Source organism: Ceratotherium simum, chromosome 12 (genome assembly GCF_057802395.1).
Source record: "Ceratotherium simum simum isolate JZ-2026a chromosome 12, ASM5780239v1, whole genome shotgun sequence".
In the NCBI taxonomy this organism is placed as follows: Eukaryota; Metazoa; Chordata; class Mammalia; order Perissodactyla; family Rhinocerotidae; genus Ceratotherium; species Ceratotherium simum.
Window position 1 is genome coordinate 9982215 of NC_141911.1, and position 23779 is coordinate 10005993.

Sequence of the window (23779 nt, forward strand, 5' to 3'; positions counted from 1 at the left end):
CATGAGAAAATGGATTCTATATCCCAGATGTCCATCTTATAATCATGCTTTTGAAATGACTCATTTTTAAGCTGGGGTCTTGCCTGTATTTCATTAGGTCCTCACCAGCAACCTTTCCCACGATAGTTTACATTTTGAGCTCTCAGCCTTTTGGGAAGATAAAGTGACAGAGAATAGAGATTACTATAATTTACTCCTAGCAGTAAGAGCATGGCAGACCTATCAAGATGTAATTTTATTCAAAATCAGATTTTCTGCAGGGCCCACACTGAAGTCCCTTTATAGTTGAGTTATGCCAGGTCATAGTCATCTTCTCCTTTTCTAAAATTCTAGGGTCTTAATCAGGTACTTCCAAAAACACTTGATCAGATTTAGTACATAAGAATATTTTTGGCCTGCCTTAGACCCCCTTCAGCCCATATCCGTATGGAAGCTGTGGCCTTCCAGCTGAGAGAGAGCCCCATTCAGGCCTCTGCGTGGGTTCGGTAGAAGGCTGCTCCCCTTGGCCTCTCGCGTACTTGATATTTTCAGACATGACTCTCATTTTGTTCAGCAATGCTCCAGTCAATTGTTAGAAAATTCATCCAGGAATCAACTCATTGCTTGTATGTCCAAGGGTCTGCTTGAGTAAGGAAGATAACCAAATAGGCTGTGCAGTGCCACCTCTAATCTCTCTCTCTTCGTTAAGTCAGATGATCAAAAACATGTTTTAAGAGCCACCCCTATTTCCACTTTACTTCTCCGAGTTTTGCATCAGTCTTTCATGGGAGACAAGTATAGAAATCATTATAAAATGCCTTTCTGTGTCATTTGTAGAACGATAGTTGGAGATTTTATCCATTATACGTCCATTCTTAATATGAATGTGTACTGGGTTATCCAGCTTCCCTTAATTAGCCATGTGATCGTGCTTGTTCTCTCAGAATGACAGGGCCTTAGGTGAAATTTTCAGAGTAGACAATTTACATGTCCTGTTTCTCTAGTAGGAGCTGGAGTTTTAAAAGCAAATTCCACTGACTTATTGAAAATCAGTTGTAGGCTTCATAATAAAAACTTGATTTATCCTTTTTTTTGAGGGAAATATAAAATGTTTCAACTGCTTTTAAAATTAGGAATGGTGAGCTTAATCTCTGTTCAGTAAATCTAAATCTCAGATTTAAGAATACCCTTGTCTTCTGTTGTGGAGGAAAATTACAAGAGAGAGAGAAACAGAAAGGATGAGAGGCAGGAGGGACAGAGAAATAGTTAAAATATGTACCAAATTCCAGAAAGGAAAATACTTGCTGATGTACTAGTCTGTCTGTCTGTCTCTTTCCTCTATAAAAAAAAAATGGTAAACCCGGAAATACCTTTTATTTTATTTTTAAGTACATAATGTTTTAATTACATCTCAAATTTGGAATAGTTGATCATCTTAAAATTCTTTCTCCCTTAAAAAGAGGACATTATGTTGCTTTGGAGAATGCAGACCAATTTTGGAGAGGAAATGTAGTGATATCTCTATCTTGAGGCCTTTTAGGATGCTATAAACTACCTAGATTTTAAAGCTAGGTTGCAGTTCTGCTCCTGGGAGATACAAGTGGGATCATCTTTGGCATTTGTCCCGGGCCTGACATCTAAACGTTAGGCTCATCCGAGCTCTGGGGCTGCTTGCCCGCTGCCGGCCACTCCTGAGTCTCGGCTTGGCTCTCAGTCCTAGGAAGTGTCTCTTGGGCTGCAGAGGTGATCATGGGGTAGCAAAGACTGGGGACATTTAAAATATTTTTTTATTTCTAATTTCCAAAAAGTAAAACATCACATGGAGCAAAGTTCAAAAAGTAAAAACATAATATTAAAAAAATTGTAGCATATTATACACATTATCCTGCCCGTTGATTTCTTTTTCCCAATTGATGTAGATAGTTCCATGTCTATACATTTAGAGTTACCTAATTCTTTATAATGGTTGCATATTATTCCACAGCATAGATTATTTTATGCAAAAGGTTGGTGCCAATGTTTTTACAAACAATCTTGATATGGTTATCTTTGTACGTGAACAAAATGTATTGTAGAAGCTGATCTCTGATGAATTGTGTTAATATTCAGTGTTAATGTTCGATCTCTTTATCAATATTTTATTCCCCTTAGAATCTTTTGTCTCCTTCTCCTTACCCCCAACAACAGATAATAATTTAATAAATTGGAAGCTTATTGTTTTTATTGGAGGCCAAATTGACATCTATGTTTGTATCTATGACTGTTCCTCTTTCTTGCTTCTTAAAGTCCCATGTTTAGCTGTTATCTCCTTCATTTCTAATGTAGAAAGAGAATTGAAACAAGTTTCCTATAAGATTTTTAACAACATAATCCATGTTCCATTTTTGATTAGGAACTTCCATTTAGAAATAAAGTTATAATTCTTTTTCATGAAAGAACAGCAACAAGAAAGCAAGTAGGTCTGACCTTACTCTATGGCAGGCCTGCTTTGTAGTGCTGACGGGGGGCAGCTGGGGGGAGAGGCTGGTGTTGGTCTGGAACAGATTGCAAGGGGAGGTCTGGGCCTGTCAGGCTCAGCTGAGCAGAGGGCCCGATCATTTATCACTGTCAGAGGGAGTGGGGGTGGAAGGAAGGGGGAATTTACTGGACCATTCCTGCCCATCAGCTGACTGACAGCTGATGGCGCCTCATGCAACCTCCAGGCAGATGATGTGCCACTGAGGGATAATGCACTTCCTGCTGAAGGCCACTGACATGCTCCCCAGGAAGAAGAAAGAAGACTGGCTGCATGCTATGGTGCTTTGCTAGAGCCATGCGGTGCCGCCTTTCCGTGAGGTGTACAGAGCCGTTTGTAAAAGCAGCTTTAATGGTATTAGAGACATACGGTTAGGCTCCAAAGTGATAACAGAACTCTGGTGATAGGATGAGAAAATATCTCTGTGGGTCTCATGCCTTAATTACATTCACAGCACTTGGCTACTCTGCACAACTCTGATTATTTTAATGTGGCAGAACTGACATGGACAAATGCTGGGGAGAAAGTGGATAGCTTTGCTTCATCTATATGTAGGGACTAAAGCAAGCCAGGGAAGCCAGGGGCCCCTACAAGTCTTTGAAGGGCAACATTTTTTAAAACAATGCTAAAAAGTACAATTTCTGTGTGATCCTTTATAGTTAACGTTCATCTTAAAAATCTAAAATATGTTTTAAGATTAATAGGAAACATGTACTTCAGAATGAAAGAAAATCATTTTGGTTTCCAGCCACATTTTTCAGTACAACTGTTTGCAACAGTGTTATTCACAGGGATGTCACATTCATCAGGCTGACATATAGATTTTAATCCTTAAAATAACCTTATTTTAAATGGAATTTCTACTCTCAAGATTATCTAATTTTGGTAGTCATTAGGAATTACATGTATTAAGAGGGGGTTGGGAGATTTCATAAAAGTCAGGTGGAAATTTTCTATCAATTAATATTATAGGCTTATCACGTATTCGTAAGGTAGACATGGTTCTTAAATGTGGTAATTAATAACAGCTTTACAAAAGTGAAAATGGAATTATTCTAAAAATGAAATGAATGATGATGGAATGCTTTTTATTGGGATAGTGTAGTGTGAATTGGGAACTTGCGCTAGTCTGATAATAGTGGGGTAACAGGGTGCGTTAAGAGCTGGTGGCAGTGCTCCTAACACAGAAGCCTTGTGTAGATGTACCTGCTCAGCAGCCCTAAGAAGCGGGGCAGGGTCACTGCTGGTCGGTGAAGGATGAAGAGAAGGCAGGCATTGTCTTTACTCTCTTGTATCGCCGACAGTAAGCCCAGTGCCTGGCACATAACTGACGTTCAGTAATTGTTTTCTGAGCTGTAGTGTTATTTGAGTGGAATATGGATCCCTGTGCCTTGACCTACTGGGGCAGATATGCCCCCCAAGTCCCTCGTCCCTCTGTCAACCTTCATTCTCCCTTCCCTCACACGCCTACCTATGAGTTCCTAAGCTCACCAGCCCTGCCCAGGTCAGGAACGGTGTCTGAGATGGCTCTCTTCAGAGAAGGTTTGATAGGCCAGCGATACGGCTGGTTTGAGTTAGTCTGGAGGTCCCTGAACAGCTCCAACGCTCGTCACGCAGCGGGCAGTGTCTTCAGGAGCAAGTGGGAGAGGTCAGGGTTCTTAAAACCTGGGAAGAAAAGGGCTCGCTGCTGTGTCCTTGTGTGACCAAGCAGGAGAAATAATCTGCTCATTGGTTATTTTTGTTTAAGAGAGTTTTTATGCTTTCTCTTGCTCTTTCTACTGAAAGAAAACAGAGGAATGGGACTCAAAGGAAAATGTATAGATTTTTACAACTTGAAAATATACCTGATAGGATCTACATTTCTTCTTTTTCAAGTCTGCTTTTTAGGTTTTTTTTCTTCTTTTTATACTTCACTGATTATCAAAGAAATATGTGCTTAAGAGAAATTTAGAAGTACATAAAAGTGTAAAGAAGGAAGAAAAATCACCCGTAACTCAACATATAGAAGCAGCCACTGTTACATTTTTACCCTGTTTCCTTCCAGTCATTTTTCTGTGCCTTTCTTAATTGAGTAAGGATACGTTTTTGTCTTGCTTTTTTCCCGCTTAACTCTATATTATTACTATTTCCTGATGCCATGAAAAAAACCTATTTATACTCATACTTTTAAAATTACTATATACTATTCCATCCTAGGACTGTGTCACAATTTACCTCATTATCCTCCTTTTGTGGGTCGTTTAGGTTGTTTATGGTTTTTTACTATTATAAAGAATTCTGTTGTAAACATGTTTGGAAACCTTTCCCTCAGTTCTGATTATCTCCTAAGGTAGATACCTGTACTTGGAATTACTGGGTCAAGAATTTAAATGCTTTTGACATTTTTGATGCATATTGCCAGATTACTTTCCAAATAGATTGTAGCTCTTCCGGCTTCTATGAACAGTGGATGAGAAAGCCCATCTGCCTTCAGCCTTATTGGTACTCAGCATTGGTTTTGTAAGTTTTGCCAGTTTCGTGAATTAAAAATAGTATCACGTTGTGTGATTGAGCATCTATTCATGTATTTATTTGTTACTTATATATTTAAAATTTTTCACGTGTAATGTGTCTTCCTATTGTTCTCCACTTTCTCCATCACAATGGAATCGCTGTCTTTTACAGAATCATGGAAGCCTGCTTGGGGAACTTGCAGAAATAATTCCAATGCTGGTTTCTAGGGCATCTGGCTTACCTCCTGCCCTCTAGTTGTGGGTACCCCTGTGGTCACTTTCCTTCACTCTGCAGGGCAATCTTGTGGCCTCAGGGAACATAGGGATATAGTAGGATCATTCTAGGCCTGTTGTTCTTAGGAACAAAAAAGGGCTTGTGTGTGAGGGCGTGTGCATTGGTGTTGCTGTGCCAGGTCTATAGTCACACTCGTGGTCTTGTGCACTGACTGAGCAGACTTCAGAAAATACAGCAGGCGTATCATGAAAAATAAAAATGTCCTATGCTTACATAATGCTTTATTCATTTTAAAACACATTCTCATCCTCATCTCCTCACTCTTTTAGCTGGAAATCTTCCCTTAGGGTTCTCTCAACAAATCTGTTGATTAAATGGATATCCTTGAGTGTAGGGTCTATGAAATTTTTCTGCTCCTACAACACCTAGTACTTGGCACATACTAAACACTCAAATGTAATTGCCAGTGGATATGAGCCAAGGACCCCACCCATTAGCTTATGCCTTCCTAAAACGTCTTCTCCTGTAGGCTGGGGTTTAGGCCTGGCCTTGCTCTGCCCCATCCTGCTCTGACACTGTGAAGTTCAGGCTCTTCTGCAGAGGGACATTGGGAGGCGCTGGGGCTGCCTGAGCTGGGGCGTTGACTCCCTTACTGGCCAAGAGATGCATCTTAGGTTTGCTGCACCTGGAGCAAAGGGAGAAGGGAGAATGGTGGTGGCGGAGGGGATTAACTGGAGAAGGACAGCAGTCAGAGCATAAGGACAAAATCCTGAATGATGTATGAATTTTTTTTAGAGCTACACTCTTAAACTGTTCCCAGCTGATTTTCCTCTGTTTTTTTTTTTTTTTTCCCTTATCTTTTGTTTTTAGGGCAGCCCTCACTTACATAGTCATCGGTCACCGTGTGAGGTAGACAGTGAGGGCTGGCCTTCCCTTTCTCTTTGAGCTTGGAGAGGAATGCTTATCTCTGGGTGCCCATAGCAGTTGGGGACTTTTGTCTCTTTCTCACCATTGCCTTTCCTGGGGACTCCTTTCTAGTCTCTCCTAGCCACAAATTCCATCTACCTCTAGTTGAGCACCTCACCAACCAATCAGACTTACTCAGACACAGGATGGGTGGAGAGCAGAGGTTGGCCCTCAGGCTGAGCAATGCCCTCCCAGTAACTTGCCCACCATCATGTAATTTCCCACTCTTCTCCTCCTCGCATACAGGGCACTACTGGGGACACAACCCACTCTGGGTTGACTTTCGCCTTAGAAGACCATAGCCAAAAATTATATGAACTGTAAGGGACAAAAACAATCTATAAGCACAGTGTCTCTGGGCATAGGTGACTAGAAGCATCATTACCTGTCCTTTCCCAGTGCACCTGTTGCATATTTGAGTGACCAGGTGACAGGTGCATCCTCAGGACTCCTGCTCCCTCTTTTTTACAAATCAACACTCACAGTCATCAAATCATCCTTAAAATGCTGTGGAGGGCAACTTGGCAGGACCAGGCCCAGAATGCTCAATTAGTATGATTGAGGGCCCCTCTGCTGGAGATGGGAGAGGCTAGGGCTTGTGGGCCAAATATGAACCCTACTTACTTCCAGTCTGCCTTATACTTTGAGACACCAGAAATTTGTGACCTGGAGAAAGAACCACAAAGAAACAGACAATGGGAGGGACTGTGAGACCATATTTTGTTTTGGGACTTGACAGATTTTTATTACCATATTACTGAAATAAATGCACTTTACTCCAGCCCCAAACTGAACCTAATCACCACTGATAAACTTCTTAGTGGTGTGAATGAGTGACAGTAACCCATGACAAGTACGGGTTGGGTTTTTGTGGGGTTAATCACATCACAGGGAAGGGCTTGTGCTGCTAGCTGAGCCGCAACTCTGAGGCTTTAATCTGATACGAGGCTGTTCCACTCCTGGGATGGTCCTGGGTCTGGCAGCTGACCAGGACTCCCAGGACAGTGGAAGCAGTTCCTGGAATCTCCAGTTAGGTAGTGTCATGGTCACCCAGACTGGAGGAGACTGGACCTACAGGAGAATACTGAGGATCTGGGGGCCCACCCTCAAGTCCCCCACTTCTCTGCCATTTACCTCTCTGTTCCTCCCACTCCCCCTGACCCAGAAGATACAAATTTTAGTTGTCTCGGTTAGAGCCCAGGACATGATGCTAATCACTGGTTGGTTTATATCTGAATTTGTGTTATTACAAGCACATTATCGAATAGTTTTATTGTATTTTTCTCAAGGAAGAAAACAGTCATAAAGTTTAAAGCGCATTAGACATTCACACAGCAAAAGAAAAAACAGTCTCAGTAGCATCTTTAAAGCTTTTGAACATGTCTCCCAAAATCCCCTTCAAAATCTCTCCAGTGGTTGACTTTGACCCAATCTTGCTCTAATTAACCTTGCTGCTCCTCAAGCACTGGGCTTTCAAGATAAATGAAAATCTATTCCTTATCCTCATATACCCTTGACTGAGGACACGTCATGGCCATCAGCAGAGGTTGCCCTCCTGGAGTGTGTGGCTCTGGAACATGCCCTCATGGAGCAGGGGCAGGGACATCTGCCCAACCAGCCAGATTGGAGGCCTCCGTGCTGCTGTGGCCAGGCAAGAGATGTCCCTGTCAGAGACCCCCTCCTGTCTCCGTTTTATGCTTTGTTGGTAACCAGTAGTTACTACCCGATCAATGAGTGACTTTTCTGTTTAGTCAGTTTGATTGTTTCTGTGGTCAAATATGCCATCGATTTTGAAAAAAAATTATAAATGCTGATTAGGTTGCCCAGGTTTGCCCTCCCCTTCCCCCAAATCTCTATAATGTGTTTAAAGGATCTCTGGTTCTTTGGCCTCCAAATACTTGCCTCAGCAGAGTTTCAACGGGAAAATGTCCTTAGAAGCTCAGCCTTGGTTTCCAGGAAGAGAACTGCCATTGCTTGGTTTTTAACAACTCCCCAATCTCTCATCATGGAATGGAAAATAGTGCTCAGATTTCCCCCTATTCTTTTATCCCTAAAGCTATATATAATTTTGGAGGTTTTCAAAGGGTCTTTTTTTAATTGCAATTTATCATGTAGAAATGAGAAGGAAAATGGCTTCTTTCTTTGTACTGTCTTTCTATCTTATTCACTTAGACCAAGAATGACAAAACGATTTCATCACACATGCCCTCTCTAAATAATAAGAGAAGCTGTGGGGTGCTACGTTGAGAAAGGATTTTGTGGTCACATTCAGGGATCTTGAAAGTATGCTGTGGTTGATTAGTGATGTCTGCTATGGGAATGGACATGGAGGAGAGGTAAATATGTGCCATGTATTTGCTATTCCTGACTCAGATCTTGTGAAAAATAAAGTTCACACATAGGTGATAATACTAGCCTAATAGGTATGTAGTGTTTACTATGTGCTAGGCACTGTTCAAAGTACTTTACATATATTACTCATTGAATTCTCAAAACAACCCACAAGGTAGGTACAAATGAGGAAACTTACAATGAGGAAACTCTTACAAATGAGGAAACTGAGGCACAAAGAGGTTGAGTGACTAAGCCAAGTTCATAGAACTAGGAAGTAGGAGAGCTGAGATTCAGAGTCAGGCAATCTTGTTTCAGAGCCCATGTCCTTAGCCACTGATACTGTACTGTCTCTTCTTGGCTAATGCTGTGTCTTTGCTGTCCAGGGACTATGTAAGACTCAGCTGCAGTTCAGAAGAAAATGCAAAATCAAGTTTACAGACCCTGTTATCTTTGGGCCTTGGGCTCTAGGATAAAAGATAAGACAGGGTCCAGGGGAAGCTTAGCAGTGAAGAGAGAGTTGCATGTGAACTTCCTCCTTCCTCTCTAGTTCAGGTAGCATTTCTAGTCTTCCCACCTCTGCCAGCACCGCCCCCTTCTTAGATGAGAGTAGGTGAATGGGAAGGGATAGGTGGTCGACATTTAAGGAGTGGGACAGAGGAGTTCCTTGGTCTCCTGGCTGCCTGGCTGGGGAAACTATTTCTGAGTGGCCATTTTCAATGATCATTTTTGTGTAAGGAAGACATGTACATGTGAAGAGAGAGATTTTTAGTGTATCAAGTAATATATCTTTCATAATGGCGAAAGAGAGACTCTTTAGTACTGTTTATGTCTTCCATCATTAACCTAGCAACTATTTATTGAACACAGGGTGTCCCACCCTGTGCTAGGATTGTAGAAATGGTGAACCATAAGGGATACGAGCCCTGCCCTCCCTGAGCTTACAGTCTTCTTGTCCAAATAATGACTAATGGTAAAGTGCAGCTCTGGTGACTGCTGCGGAAGAGGGTCATTGGTCCCAAGAGAGCAGCATGGCTGTAGTAGAGGGAATGAGGGACTGGTGGCCAGACCACATGGATCTTTGAAGGTGGTGTTAGAGTTTTGACTTTAGCCTAAGAGCAGTGGGAAGGCATGGAAGGTGGGGGAGTGAGTGGGGGAGTTTGCGTCATATAATCAGAGTTTTTCTTTCTTTTTGAAAGGTAATTGTGGCTACACTGGGAAGAGCGAATTGGAGAAGGGATACAGAAGAGCTAGAGGTGCTTGCAGGAGTCCAGGCAGCGAGGCTTTAGTAGTTGGAACTAGGGTAGTTTTGGTGGTGAAGGGAAGAAGTGGAAGGATTTTAAAGATGTCTAGAAGGCAAAATTAGCTAGATTTGGTGATAGATTAGATGTGAGTAGTGAGGGAGATAGAATAGGCAAGGATGCCTAGAAAGCAGGAGGATCCCGAAGGTAGGGATGCTGCAAGAGGGTTGGGTTTGGAGTGGAAGGTCATCTTGTGTTGGAGGTGCTTTTGAGCTGTCCCAGAAGAGGTGTCAAATAGGCTACACTTTTTTTATAAATATATAGTGTTTCAGCTGGGCTATAAATAAGCCTTGATGGGCTGTCCTGGGAAACCAAGTACTGGGGAAAAGAATTTTAAAATCTATAATATTGTTGATTTTTAGATATCCAAACAAACATATTTTCATCCAGAAAATATGAATCTAACAGTGACAAAAGAAATTAATGGAGATAAATATCTTGCATAATCTCCCTAGTCGTTTTCATTTTTGCATGTTTCTCTGCCAGTCTTTTCTCATAAGCATTCATATTTTAATTAGTTGTCATTATAATCTACATCAAATGAGTAATAGAATTATTTTCACTTACTGTTATCCCAAATATTTTTCCACATTTCTATATATCTCTCAAATGCTATATTTAAAATATGTTGTATAATATTCCATTCTTTTGATAAATCGTGAATTGTAATTTTCTAAGCAATTTCTCTACTTTTGGATATTTAGTTGATTTTAAGATTTCATTATTACAAGTAATACTTTAAAAAATATATATTTTTTTCTGAAGAAGAAAGGATGGAGGGGTAATAAATATTGTTATATGCATCACCTTTTTTTATCTTGCATGTTTTTTAGGTTAAATTTTTATGAATTTAGGTTTAGCAGGTCGAAGAGTTTGAATGGGTTTGCCACTCTTGATATATGTAAAGGCAAACGCTTTTAGAACCACTGGCACAGGCTGTAGGGTGCTAACCAGAGAACAGAACTGTGACCCCCACATGGAGCCTCATCGATTTTCTTTGGATTCAGTAACAATGGTCCTAACCATGTTAGTGAGTACCTGACAAGGTCCCATGGTCCCCTGGGACCTTTCATCTTGCATCTGCTAGTTGTGGCAGTTAGTGCCTAGAGACTGCTGTAAGGCTTGCTCTCTGGTTCACCCTGGCTGGCTCCTTCCCTTCTCCCAGGTTTTCTGTTCTTAGGATAGTGCCACAGTTACTTAAGAACCAGCGGAAGCTCCTGAACTGATGGTGTTCTGAAGGGATTGTCTAAACTAGACTGAGCCTCATAAGCCTTCAGGTTCTAACCGACTTGCACTGGTGCTGTGGAGCTATCTAGGGTTCCCGTGGGTCTGGGTGGGGTTCTCAAGACCTTCCATGACTGGGTGCCTGCCTACCAATCTGTCATTGCCATTGCTTCTCAACATATCGTCTCCACTAAGCCCAGGCAAGACTCTGCTCTGGCCCAGGATGATACCTTGGTTACATCTACTCCTGGCTCTCACTTGTTGCTTCCTCACACTCGGCCTTTCCACACCCTGCCTCTCTTTTAAGACCTATACTAGTAGCAATTCCTCCAGGTTGCTGACTCTGACTTCTCAACTTGCTGTCCCTCTGCTACGAATTCTTACAGTACCTTTAATCTCCATTCTGGGACTTAGCACGTAATTGTAAGCTTTTTGGTAAAGTTTGCTTTTGAAATTTTTACCTCTTGAAGATAACTGTACTCTCCTTGAGGGCAAGAACCATGTCATACTTCCCCCTAAACCCCTCAGAATCTTGCTTTGGTGCTGAGCCCTTTATTAGGGCTCAACAAATCTAATGTGACCCATTAAATCAAAATATATGTATAGCTCCATAATGTGGTGTCAAAGCATTTTGGCCATTCTTCTCATGTATTTTTAATGTAAATGCCCATATTCAAAAATTCCTGAGGCCAGCCCTGTGGCCTAGTGGTTAAGTTTGGTGCACTCTACTTTGGCAACCCAGGTTTGGTTCCTGGGCATGGACCTACACCACTAGTTCGCTCCCATGCTATGGTGGTGAGCCACATACAAAATAGAGAAAGATTGGCAACAGATGTTAGCCCAGGGCGACTCTTCCTCAGGAAAAAAAAAATTGCTGAGAATGTTATTCAAATATACTCACAGATGGACCATACTCGGATATTCTCTATCTGGTTGTAGTTTGGGCATTATGAGAATAAGTCAATGCTGGAAAACCATAACCTGGTCACTTTTTATTTCTAAGTCCTTGATATGCACTAGGGTGGGAAGGATGATGGGTGGAGGGGACCAGGGTGGGTGAAGAGTAGTAAGAAGCACTGAAATACCTGTCTAGTCTTTAAGAAGGCGAGTGTCTTTGGCCTCTGGGAACAGTGCTTGAATTATAGTGAAATGATGTGTTCTGCTAATCTGTTTCTCGAAAAATTGGTCCCAGTATTACCCTGCTGTCTTTACCACTCACTTTATTGATCGGGTCAATGTTGTGATCATCAGGGGTCTTCAAAGGAAGCCGCCCCAGTTTACCCCAGAACCCCGAGCTTCCCTTGTTCTTCAGGTGACAGCCTGGCACAGTGGGGACCCTCTAACCAAGAGTCAGGAGCTTTCAGGCTGTGCTGGCTCTGCTGCCACCAGCCGTACGGCTCTACACAAGCTCAGGCCTGGGCAACTCGTTTGTAAAATGATGTGCCTGTACTAGACCATCTCTAGGCTCTTTTGTAACTGAGATTAAAAACAAAATGATTGAAACTCTCTTCAGAGGGTAAGCTTTGTGCCATTTCTAACTAAAAATGAGAAATAGGCTCTATGACACATTTAATGACATGTGTTAGTATGTGTGTAGGACTTTACACTTAACTCGCATTTCTTTCTTTCTTTTTTTCTCTTTTTTTTCTTTCTAGCCAAACATCATGTCAATGGCAACAGAACAGTTGAACCCTTCCCAGAGGGAACACAGATGGCTCTATTTGGTAAGATATCAACTCTGAAAGAAAACCCAAATTGTGTGCAAAGACTAGTGCCAAATTTCTGAGTTTTAGCAAGTGTCCTCAGGGCTTCAAAATCTGGGCTCTTCTAGATATTTACAAGTCATTGCAGCCAAAAAAACTATCGAGTTCTTAGTATTTCTGGGATCAGAAAAGCTTACTCCATAGAATTTTGTGTGCTTTCTTTTCTCACTTTACAAACCAAATATCGAACTGTATATTTGTTATTTCTTAGGTCCACACTGTGAATTAACCTGATAGTTTAGGGTTTGAGTTTTTCTTTCCTAGGAGGGATTTTTTTTCCCACATTGATATGTATAACTTTATATTAAAGGCTGGGATTCAAGTAGTTTTGAGTTGTTATTCTGCAAAAATCAATCTAACTGACAATCTCTTTCTCTTCCATTATGAATTGAGCATATTCCTTAAGAGAAAACATCCATTAAAATGTTTTTAATCCCTGAGCATATACTTACAATATACAAGTATGTGGCTGAGCAGAACTTCTCTGTTAAATTCCAAACTTTTGAGGGAGAGATCCTTTTTAATTCATGGGTTCCTCACCTCCATATCTAATGTCACCTAAACTTCCTACAAAATGTCCCTACATCTGGCGCTTTCTTTGCCTGCCTTCCTCCCTTCCTCTTTCCCCTTCCTCTCCTCCTTCCATCCCCTTCCTCTTCTCTTCCCTCCCATCTCCTCTTCTGTTCTCTCCCACAATGCCCTGGGGCTCTTATCATCTCTCAGGGATTACCACCTCTGTCCTCTGGATTTTCAACTTTTTGTCTCTTCTAGTTCCTTCTCCTTAGCTTTTAGACAGGTTCTATGATCTCTGTAATCCTAAAAACCTGAAGTCCTCTGACTTAATGCCCTCCTCTAGCTTCCACCCTGTCCTGGTCTTAATGGTCATCTCCTACAAGTGCTTTTGATGTAAAACTGCGTTAAGCATTGAAATGTCTTTGAGCCAGAAATTAGCCTCATGACAACGCTGTCTCTAAATTAGCATATTCAGGATAGAATGCTTCCTTAATCCCAGAGATGGAACCAGACTTAGTCATCAATGATGATTAATGGTTGAAGAGTTATGAAACAGGGACCTAATTCTGCCTAAGTGTTTGTAAATCTTGCTCTGTACGAGCTATCACCTTTTTAAATATACTGAGTAGTGATTAGAAATTATTATGCTCAGAAATTTAAAAGGCGAATTTGATTTTCGTAGAAAAATGCATAATGGTCACTGTAAAATGTGTGCTAAATGTTTGATTTATATAACTTCCCTTTGGGGAATTATGTTCAGAAGGTACCATTTTATCTAAGTTGTGGGCCTAGCACAGTGTCTGTTACCAGGAGACAGCACACATCACATCAGTGTTCAAGGGGTTCTTTTGATGATTATTTTTTTTTTTGTCTTTCAGATTTGTTAACCCCCAGACATGTTAGAAACTGGGTTCCATGTAATATTGGGATATGTAAAATGAGACTCACCTATCCTATGTTAGCAGATTTCCCTCTACGGGAATATTGTCATGATATTAGAGGAAAACTTCCTCCCCGAGGGACAGACCTTAGTACCAGACAGGCCGATGACATTGTTTGGCCACAGAATTGGAAATATCAGTGAATAAAGCTCTGTGGCTAGAGTATTGTTTTTTTTTTTTGGTCATAATTTTGGGTTATATTGGATTTCCTAACAATCCTACCCGAAGACCTTCATTGTTTGATTTTGGGCAAGCAACTTCCCCTCCCCAAGCCTGGGTTTTTTCACCTGTAGAATGAGAAGGCTGATGGGTGCTCTGAGACCCTTGCCTTTGCTTCTACATCTTACATACTCAGCACCAAAGGCTCATCTGGCAGCAGGCAGCCCCTGGGAAGCCCACTGTGAATGGCCAAGGTGTGTGGTTTTCAAAGAGATGAATTGTGTGCATAATTTCTACAAGTGAAGAATTATACAGATCGTAAAATAGAATATCTTTTGACATCCAAGAATTTTTACATTATTAGAGCTGCAGTTTGGCTCTTCCAGATGCTTAAATTAAGGCTCCTATTTTGGTTAAGTATATGCAAGCATTTTATATTAATCTTTTAAAAACTGTCCTCACTTTGTATTTCTTGTCCACCTGGCCTACAATAGAGTGAGGGAGCGGATGGTTTTTGAGTTGGACTTCTCTTATTCTGGGTTGTTTATGCTGCACTGAAAAAGTCAAACTTAGTATAGAACTTGGCTCTTTGACATATATCGGGCATTGAATCCTCCCAGAACCTTGCAAGGCTGGTAGGGTTATGTAATCCCCTTCTCAGAGAGGTCATATGATTTATCCCAAGTCACTCAGCTAGTGAGATGGTGGAGCTAGAATTTGAGCCCAAGTCTAACTGACCCTGAAGTCCAAGCTCTTTTTATGACGTCCCCCGACTCTTGGCACTGATTGAAGAAGCACTGAGCGAGTCTGGTAGATTCAGAAATGCCTTTCAGCTGGATCCATGCACAAAAGCGTGATTTCCAGCCAAGCTAATTTAGCAAATTGATTTATGAATTTCTATGCATTCCCAGAGTGCTCTGAAGGACTCTTCAGACACAGCTTTTGCCAGGGAAAATACTGTTTGGAGTGATGTCTCCTACTATTTATTGTTTTTCCCCTTTGATTTTAGTAGCATGTATTAATGTACGGGAGAATGTCTTATATCTACTTGACTGCAAGTTCACCAAAGCAACAATGGCACTTTCTACTTGTCCAAACTCATTCTTCAGCCTCACAAGTATTAATATTTTATGCCAAAATAGTATCACCGGTTTCAATTTCGTTATCTATTGGTTAATTATTTGAAGGTAGCTTACAGAATGCTGCCTAAATAGGAACTTGTAAATTTAATCCACTTGAAAGCGGCCGTTGAACTGCCATTAGGCCATCTAGATGAGAGTGGATAATGTAAGGAAGGGTAGAGTGAGGGACAAGGGCACACTCGCTGTGAAAAATATATGAATCTGTTATATCAAGTGACCAGAGAATATACAGATGGTTCTTTAAAAACAATTTCTGGCATATAATATTCACAGATTATTTTTAAACTAAGATGTTCATTTTTTCAGATTTTCTTTTGTGGCCCATTGGTTAGTTTTGTCCTTGTCTTGTTTTTCTGTGACCACAGTTCTGTAGCTCCTTTGTTGCTCTTTCTCTCCTCTGCACTTTAGGACAACGATAATGAAGGCAGCAGGCTCTGCTCTCCTGGTGGGCTTCTCCTCTTCTCCTATGATGCTCTCTTTCAAGTCAGTGGGAGCCCTTTTTTCACAAACTGGAGAAGTGAAACTGAACATTTTGCAATTACTTAATGTCTTTGTTCCTGGTGGCTGAGAGTGCCCTATGACCATCATCTCTTTAATCCTACAACAGCCCTGTGAAGTGGGCATCATTGTGCTCTTTTAGAGACAGAGAAACTGAGGCACCCAAAGATGAAAGAAATATGGTCAAGTAGAGGGAATGCTTTCTCAGGCATGAGGACATCCACATTTCATTTGCCAGCATGCTGTGCCTGACTTAGAAAGGTTCTCTCTGGCTCTCAATAACTTAATGAAAGCGACATCCCGTTGGCAGCGGGCCACTCCATCCACGCAGAGAGCACAGGCTCCAGCTTCTCTGTGGTGGTCGTTCTTAAGCATGGAGCAGCTATTTGCTTGATTAAAAATGCACCATAGTCAAGAAGATTTATCATTTCAAAATAAAATGAAAGCTTATTAATTGAGAAGAGTGCAGAGAGGTTGGGGGTTGGGATTCCAGTCTTAATTTGTGAAGATTTTTAGTACACTTTTAAAAAGTGACATACAGTTTTTTAAAACTATAAAGTACAATACTTGACCATAAAATTTATCATCCAAACTAGGATACTTTTGAGAGTGAAAAGAGTGCTATTAAAAATTATGTTAAAATAATGAGGTATACACCTGGAGGATTTCGGGCAAAAGGAATGTAATGTCCCCCTATAATGAGAGTGTATTTTATAAAATATCGTGCCAAGAGCAATAAACACAGAATGAGTAAAGGTGACATTGAAAAATAATGAACTTAGATATATAAACTGAAGTAAACAAATGAAAAAATTACGATCCAATAGACTTACATTATATGTAATATAGCATCAACACCAGTAATTATACTAACTTCCAAGATTATATTCGATAGATATTGTTATATTCTTTCTGATTGACTTGAAATTAAGAGTTAATTCATATTTATTAACCTGGTTCATAGCCCTTTAATAAGAGATGGGGAATTGATCTGATTATACCCTTGCAATTTTAATATTGTGCTCATACTGTTCAATGATGTAGGGTGAACTCTCCATCACTAGAAGTATTCAAATGATAGAGAGGTCATCCCTAACCAATTGGGAAGTAGGACTAAATAGCCTTTAAGATCCATTTTTCTCAATTAATGAGAATTTGCTTTGTTTCAGAATGTCAGTCCTTTTTGAAGAAATTACTTTTATCTTGAAATTCTTTGATCCTGTCATTTAGAAACCCACATCCAGGGGCCAGCCCGGTGGCATAGTGGTTAAGTTCACGTGCTGCGCTTTGGTGGCCCAGGCTTTGCGGGTTCGGATCCTGGGCACAGACCTATACACTGCTCATCAAGCCATGCTGTGGCGGCGTCCCGTATACAAGGTAGAGGAAGAATGGCGCAGATGTTAGCTCAGGGACCATTTTACTTAAGCAAAAAGAGGAAGATTGGCAACAGATGTTAGCTCAGGGCCAAGCTTCCTCACCACTCCCCCCAAAAAAAGAAACCCACATCCAGGCTGTCTGGGGAGAGGTAAGACTCTGCAGTGAGAAATCATAATCTTCAGGAATTGATCTCAAACGACAACAGAAGTACCTCAGTGAATTCTTAGGATTGCCATGGTTTTTAGGCTCTCAGTAGTCTGACAACAATGGCTCTGTGAACTCAAAACCCTGCAAAACATGTTTTCTTTGTCAGGTTCTCTTAGGGCTCTTCAAACAAGAGGGAGCAAAAGACAATCCAAGACATCATGCAAATGTGCTGATGATCTTGTTACACATCTCTTGTTATAGTCAAGGCGCCAAGAATTCACTAGACTCTTTTTTGAACAGCTGTGTGGAAGGAATGATCCCAGGGTAGGGGCCAGTGGCTACTAGAGGCCAATAGATGCATCCCACTCTGGGGGACTCACCTTCAGCACCCCAAAGGAGAATGAGATCAGTGTCTGAAAGATGAACCAATCGTAAGACATTTTTCCCCCGATTTGAGTTGGAGGTGATTTTTGAAACAGCCACAGTTATTTTGTCTGCCAGCCAAGAAAACAGCATTGAAAGCAGCAGGCAATATGTCAGACTTCAAAGGAAAATACATTGGTGTCTCATTGGCTTGAATCCAACATTATGTTGGTAAATAATCAAATCCCGGTGTGACATATTTCTCTCTGAACTTTGACTGAAAACTACTGAAGACCATTCTGTGAGCTGTGGAGTAGCAGTCACTCATTCTAGGAAAAAGGCCAGAAAGAATGACTTTGAAATGTGTTTATAATTAACTAAACAATCGAAATTCACAAGACTGTTAGAACAGCAGGCTGCTAACTGGTGCAAACTTAAGTGATGAGGCACTTGGGGAAACAAAAATAGGCCTTCCTCCCATGGTGATCTGAAGCACCTTTAAAGGACAATGATTGGTCATTTGTAGACATGTTTGAAGACATATTTTATTTTATGTGTCTTTTTCGGGTGTATGATGATTGCAATTTTTATTTTCTTTTTGAGTGTGGAGAGGTAAGATAATACAAGCAAGGGGGAAGAGACCTTTCAAAGCCTGTGTTGAAAATCCCTTTAGATTTGTATGGCATTGCCTGGGATGGTGCAGCCCACCTGGTCCTTGTCCTGGTCCAGAAGAGCACAGGGTGATGTCAGAGAGGGTATCTTGGGGTAGGAAGGGTGAAGGGGGAATATATTTAGAGTATGGAAGCTAGAGTGTGGGTGAGGATTTCTATGCTTGGAGAATGGAACTGAACCCATTGTAGAAAGGAGTATATCAATAATGTTTGATAAAATAACAGTTCACTTGTTTAGAGATCACGTATCCATCAACCTCAACCATTTGGAATGCATGTAAGAACCAGAAAGTAAGCCCTTCCCCACAATAAAGTTGTGGAGAAGTCCATAAAGAATTCAGAATTCACAAAAGTCTTTGCAATCAGATAAACCTTGGTGTGTGACTCTAGACAAGTTGCTTACCCGCTCTAAGCCCCATTCCTCATGAGGGGGAGAATATATACCTCATATGGTTGTTGCCAAAATGTCATGAGATAATGCTTCAAGGCGTTTAGGATACAGGGGTGACAGGAGTGTACTGTTAGGTCTCAGGCACTGCTGCTCACAGGGCCATTCAGTGAGGTGGTCCCTGGGGAGCCACCTAGTCTCCCTAGTCAGAGCTAGTTGTGATCAAGGCCCCAGAGACATGACCCCCACATCAGTCAGTTCCATTTGATCCATAGTCTCTCCTGCATAATACCTGATGAGCCCTTTAACTCAGCGATTTTGATAAATGACAGACAACATTAGTTGAGAACAAATCTAATATTGCTAGGTACTGGCCAGTCACTGTTAAACTTTCTGTTAGGCCCACTCTCATCGCTGGTCTAAATTAGACTGATTGCTTCCTTCTGAATCAGTACAGAGCTCTTTAAAAATACCATTATTTCTCTTTTGGCCTCAATATAGTGTTGATCAGTTGTGGCTGATTTTTTCACTGGTATACAGTGACCATCCAATTGACCAACTTTTTTTTTTAAGTTTTGAAAATGAGAAAGAGATTGATTTAATTTATTTTACAAATGTGGCATAAATGTCTTAAATTTCTACAGAGAAAATATGCTTAATAGGAAGTGCAGGAGAAATATTCAATTATACTTCTACTACTTCTCTGTTAATTAACTTTTTCTTTTAAAGAGAAACATAGATATGCAAAACACCAAAAACTAAAAAAGTTACTCATTATTCAATTTAACTCAACTAGGATTTTTAAGAAAAATACTAGCCTCATGTTGCAGATAATATAAAACAGAATATTCTCTTTCTTGCTTTCACTCTTCTCAATCGTTTATCTTGGGGCTTGTTATAAAAAGAAATAAAGAAAAATTAAAATACATACAAGACATGGCAAAATAGCATATATTAGAATTAGGTAAATATTAGACCAAAGAAAAATATGAGAAATAAAATTTACAAAGAGTACGTGCCATAATACAATATAATTTATAAAAGTTGACCACAAATTTGGCTCTATATTTCCTAGCAGCAACATGAGGACGTTAGTTATATGATTGGTTTCAGTTTTTTAAAATTGTGGTAAAATATACATACTATAAAATTTACCATTTTAATCATTTTTAAGTGTATAGTTTAGTGGCATTAAGTATGTTCACATTGTGTGCAACCATCACCACCATCCATCTCTTGAACTTTTTCATCTTTTGTAACTAAAATTGTGTACCCATTTTCCCTCCCCCAAAGCCCTTGGCAACCAACATTCTACTTTCTGTCTCTATGAGTTTGACTGCTCTAGGTACTTCATATGAGTGGAGTCATTCAATATTTATCCTTTTGTGACTGGCTTATTTCACTTAGCCTACTGTCCTCAAGGTTCATCCATGTTGTGGTATGTGTCAGAATTTCTTTCCCTTTTTAAGGCTGAGTAATATTCCATTGAATGTATATACCACATTTTATTTATCCATTCATTTATCAATGTACACTCGGGTTGCTTTCACCTTTTGGCTGTTGTGAATAATACTGCTATGAACAAGAGTGTACAAATATCTCTTCAAGATCCTGCTTTCAGTTCTTATGGTGAATATACCTAGAAGTGGAATTGCTGGATCGTGTGGTAATTGTATGTTTCACTTTTTGAGGAACTGTGATACCATTTTCCACAATGGCTGAGCCATTTTACATTCCCATTGGCAAAGCACAAGGGTTCTGATTTCTCCACATCCTTGCCAACACTTGTTATTTTGTTTGTTAATAGCCATCCTAATGGGTATGAAGTGGTGATTGGTTTCAGTTTTAGTTAATGATACTGAAAATCTAAATGCTTTGGGGAATCATAAAATTTCTTGATTTAGAGCCAGAAAGAAATTTCTTTCAAGAGTACTTATAAGGAGGACGCTGTGTTATGTAAGACAGTCAACAAGACTGCTGATAACACCCTTAGAGTGAGCAGTGTGAGGAGATTCCGGAGCTGTTGGTCACACTGCTCTTCTCTTTGGGCTCCTGACATCACCAGGGGTAATTCAGTCTGCATGCCCCCCACAGGTGCCACAGTGTGTTTCTCTGGTGGGCTCTGGCCTAACCCACAAGTTACTTGTATCTAAAACAATAGAAGGACTAGTTATCTTTTAGGGAATTTTATATCAGTATTATTTCTCTCAGTAGATTTTTAAAAATATTCACTTTTTGGGTCTTTATTGTGGAAAATTTCAAACATATATAAAAATAGAGACTGATATGATGAAGTCTCACTCACTCAGCTTCAGCAGTTATCAGTTTGGTCTGAATGTGTTTCATCTATATTCCACTTACTCTCTCTTCCACCCAAGGTTATTTCAAAGCAAATCTTAGATATAATATTATTTCATCCGTGAATATTTTGGTATATATCTCTAAAAGAGCAGTTTTTTAGAAAACATTCCACCATGACATTGTTGTACCTAAGAAAAAAAATTCCTTAATATCAAATATTCCATGAGTCCATATTTCCACTATTATCTCATAAATGTTTTTTCAAACCATTTGTTTGAATCAAGATCCAAATAGAGTCCACACATTGCAATTTGTTGATATAAATATTTAGTTTCCTTTACTCTATAAGTTCTTCTCTCTCTCTCTTTTTCCTTGCAATTATTTGTTCAAGAAATTAAATCATTTATTCTGTACTATTTCCCTCAGTCTGGATTGAAGGAGCATGTTCATTAGGCCTCTGTATTTTCTATAAATTGGGAGTTAGAGGCCTGATCAGAATCCATAGGTGGGGTGTGTAAGCATTCAGAAGTCATTTAATAATTGGTTCTCTCTCTTTTGGTGATTAGCAGTGCTTAATGATCATTGCCTAGATCCATTATTTTATTAGAGGCTGCAAGATGGTGATATTTTAATTCTAGCATTTTCCTTTATTTATGAACTGGAATATTTCTATAAAAAGAAACTTCCCTTTTATCAGCTATTTGGCTACCTTGACATATAGTTGCTTAAGTAAATGATGATTAAACAGTGGAGAGAGATCAAGATGTGGAATAGGAAGATCCTTAGCTTATCTGTTCCCACAGAGGCACCAAAACCACAACTACATATAGAACAACTATCACTGAGCATGACCTGAAGACTAGCAGAGCACAGCTAAGGATATAAAGATAAAGCCACATCAAGACAGGTAGGAGTCAGGACCCATGCCCCTGGCACAATGACTCACAAGTGAGAGGGATATCACAACCATGAAGATCCTCCTGGATGAGCAAGGAGCCCGAGCACCACATCAGTCGTCCCAGCCTGGGGGACCTGCACCAGGAAGACGAGCCTCCATTGTGTCTGGCTTTGAAAACCAAGGGGGCTTATGTCTAGGAGAGCTGGTGGGCTATAGGAAACTGAGACTCTGCTCTTAAACAGTGTACCCACAAACTCACAGAGGCAGCAGTTTGAAAAGTGCCTGGGTTATACATGAAGGAGATTCACTGACTAATTTTAGGGCATGTCTTGGAGAGGCAGGGATCTGTTGGAAAATTCTCCAGGGATGGAAGTGCTGGTAGGTGCCATTTTTTTTTTTCACTCTTCTTCTACCTAGCTGGCCTGGCCCTGGCTGGTGCCATTTCTGACACTCTCCATCTACTTTGCTAGCACTGCCAACCCTTCCCTGGTGTTCCACTGTGGACCCACACTGGCTGACGCCCCTCCAAAGCAACTCTCACCTTACCCCACCTGGTGGATGGCCCCAGTTGGCACTGGAGCCCTTTCAAAGTGGCTCCTGCCCAGAGGGGCCAGCCCCACACACCAGTGTGCCTGCAGCAGTCACAGCCTAGGCAGAACAGGAGGGTGCACACACAGCCTACATAGGGGACACACCTGGAGCACCTGGCTCTGGTGGCCAGCGGGGATTGTGCTACTAGGCCCCACAGGACACCTTCTACATAAAGCCACCCCATCAGGACTGGGAGATGTAGCTGATCTACCTAATCATAGAAATAAACACAAAGAGCTAGGCAAAATAAGGAGACAGGGGAATATGTTCCAATATGAAATATGGAAGAACAAGGCAAAACCTCAGAAAAAGAACTAAACAAAATGAAGATAAGCAGTCTACCGGATAAAGAGTTCAAAGTAGTGGTTGTAAAGATGCTCATTGAACTTGGGAGAAGAATGGATGAACAGAGTGAGAACTTCAAAAATAAATAGAAAATATAGAAAAGAACCAATCAGAGCTGAAGAATACAGTAACTGAAATGAAAAATACACTAGAGGGAATCAATGGCAGATTAGATGATGCAGAAGAATGGATCAGCAATCTGGAAGACAGGGAAATGGAAATCACCCAACTGGAACAGCAAAAAGAAAAAGAACTGTAAAAAAATGAGGATAGCTTAAGGGACCTCTCGGACAATGTCAAGAATACTAACCTTTGCGTTTTAGGTGTCCCAGAAGAAGAGAGAGAGAAAGGGACAGAAAACCTATTTGAAGAAATAATGGCCGAAAACTTCCCCACCTTGGTGAAGAAAAAAGACATCCAAGTCCAGGAAGCACAGAGAGTCCCAAATAAAATGAACCCAAATAGACTCACGCCAAGACACCTTGTAGTTAAAATGTCAAAAGTAAAAGATAAAGAGAGAATCTTAAAAGTAGCAAGAGCAAAACAACTTGTTATGTACGAGGGTACCCCCATGAGACTATCAGCTGATTTTTCAGCAGAAACTTTACTGGCCAGAAAGGAGTGGCACAATATAGTCTA

General features: G+C 40.6%; 1 protein-coding gene across 4 annotated transcripts in view; it reads left to right on the top strand.

The window, feature by feature from the left end:
• Window positions 1-23779, top strand: part of MSRA (methionine sulfoxide reductase A) — a 392963-nt gene that overhangs the window by 136817 nt on the left and 232367 nt on the right. For 3 of the 4 annotated variants that reach the window (XM_087437390.1, XM_087437388.1, XM_004433523.3), the window contains one exon: window positions 12699-12767. The exons of the other annotated variant lie outside the window; for it this stretch is intronic. In XM_087437390.1, coding sequence (XP_087293516.1) covers window positions 12699-12767 — 69 coding nt within the window. The remainder of the gene's footprint in view (window positions 1-12698; window positions 12768-23779) is intronic. 4 annotated transcript variants of the gene reach the window in all.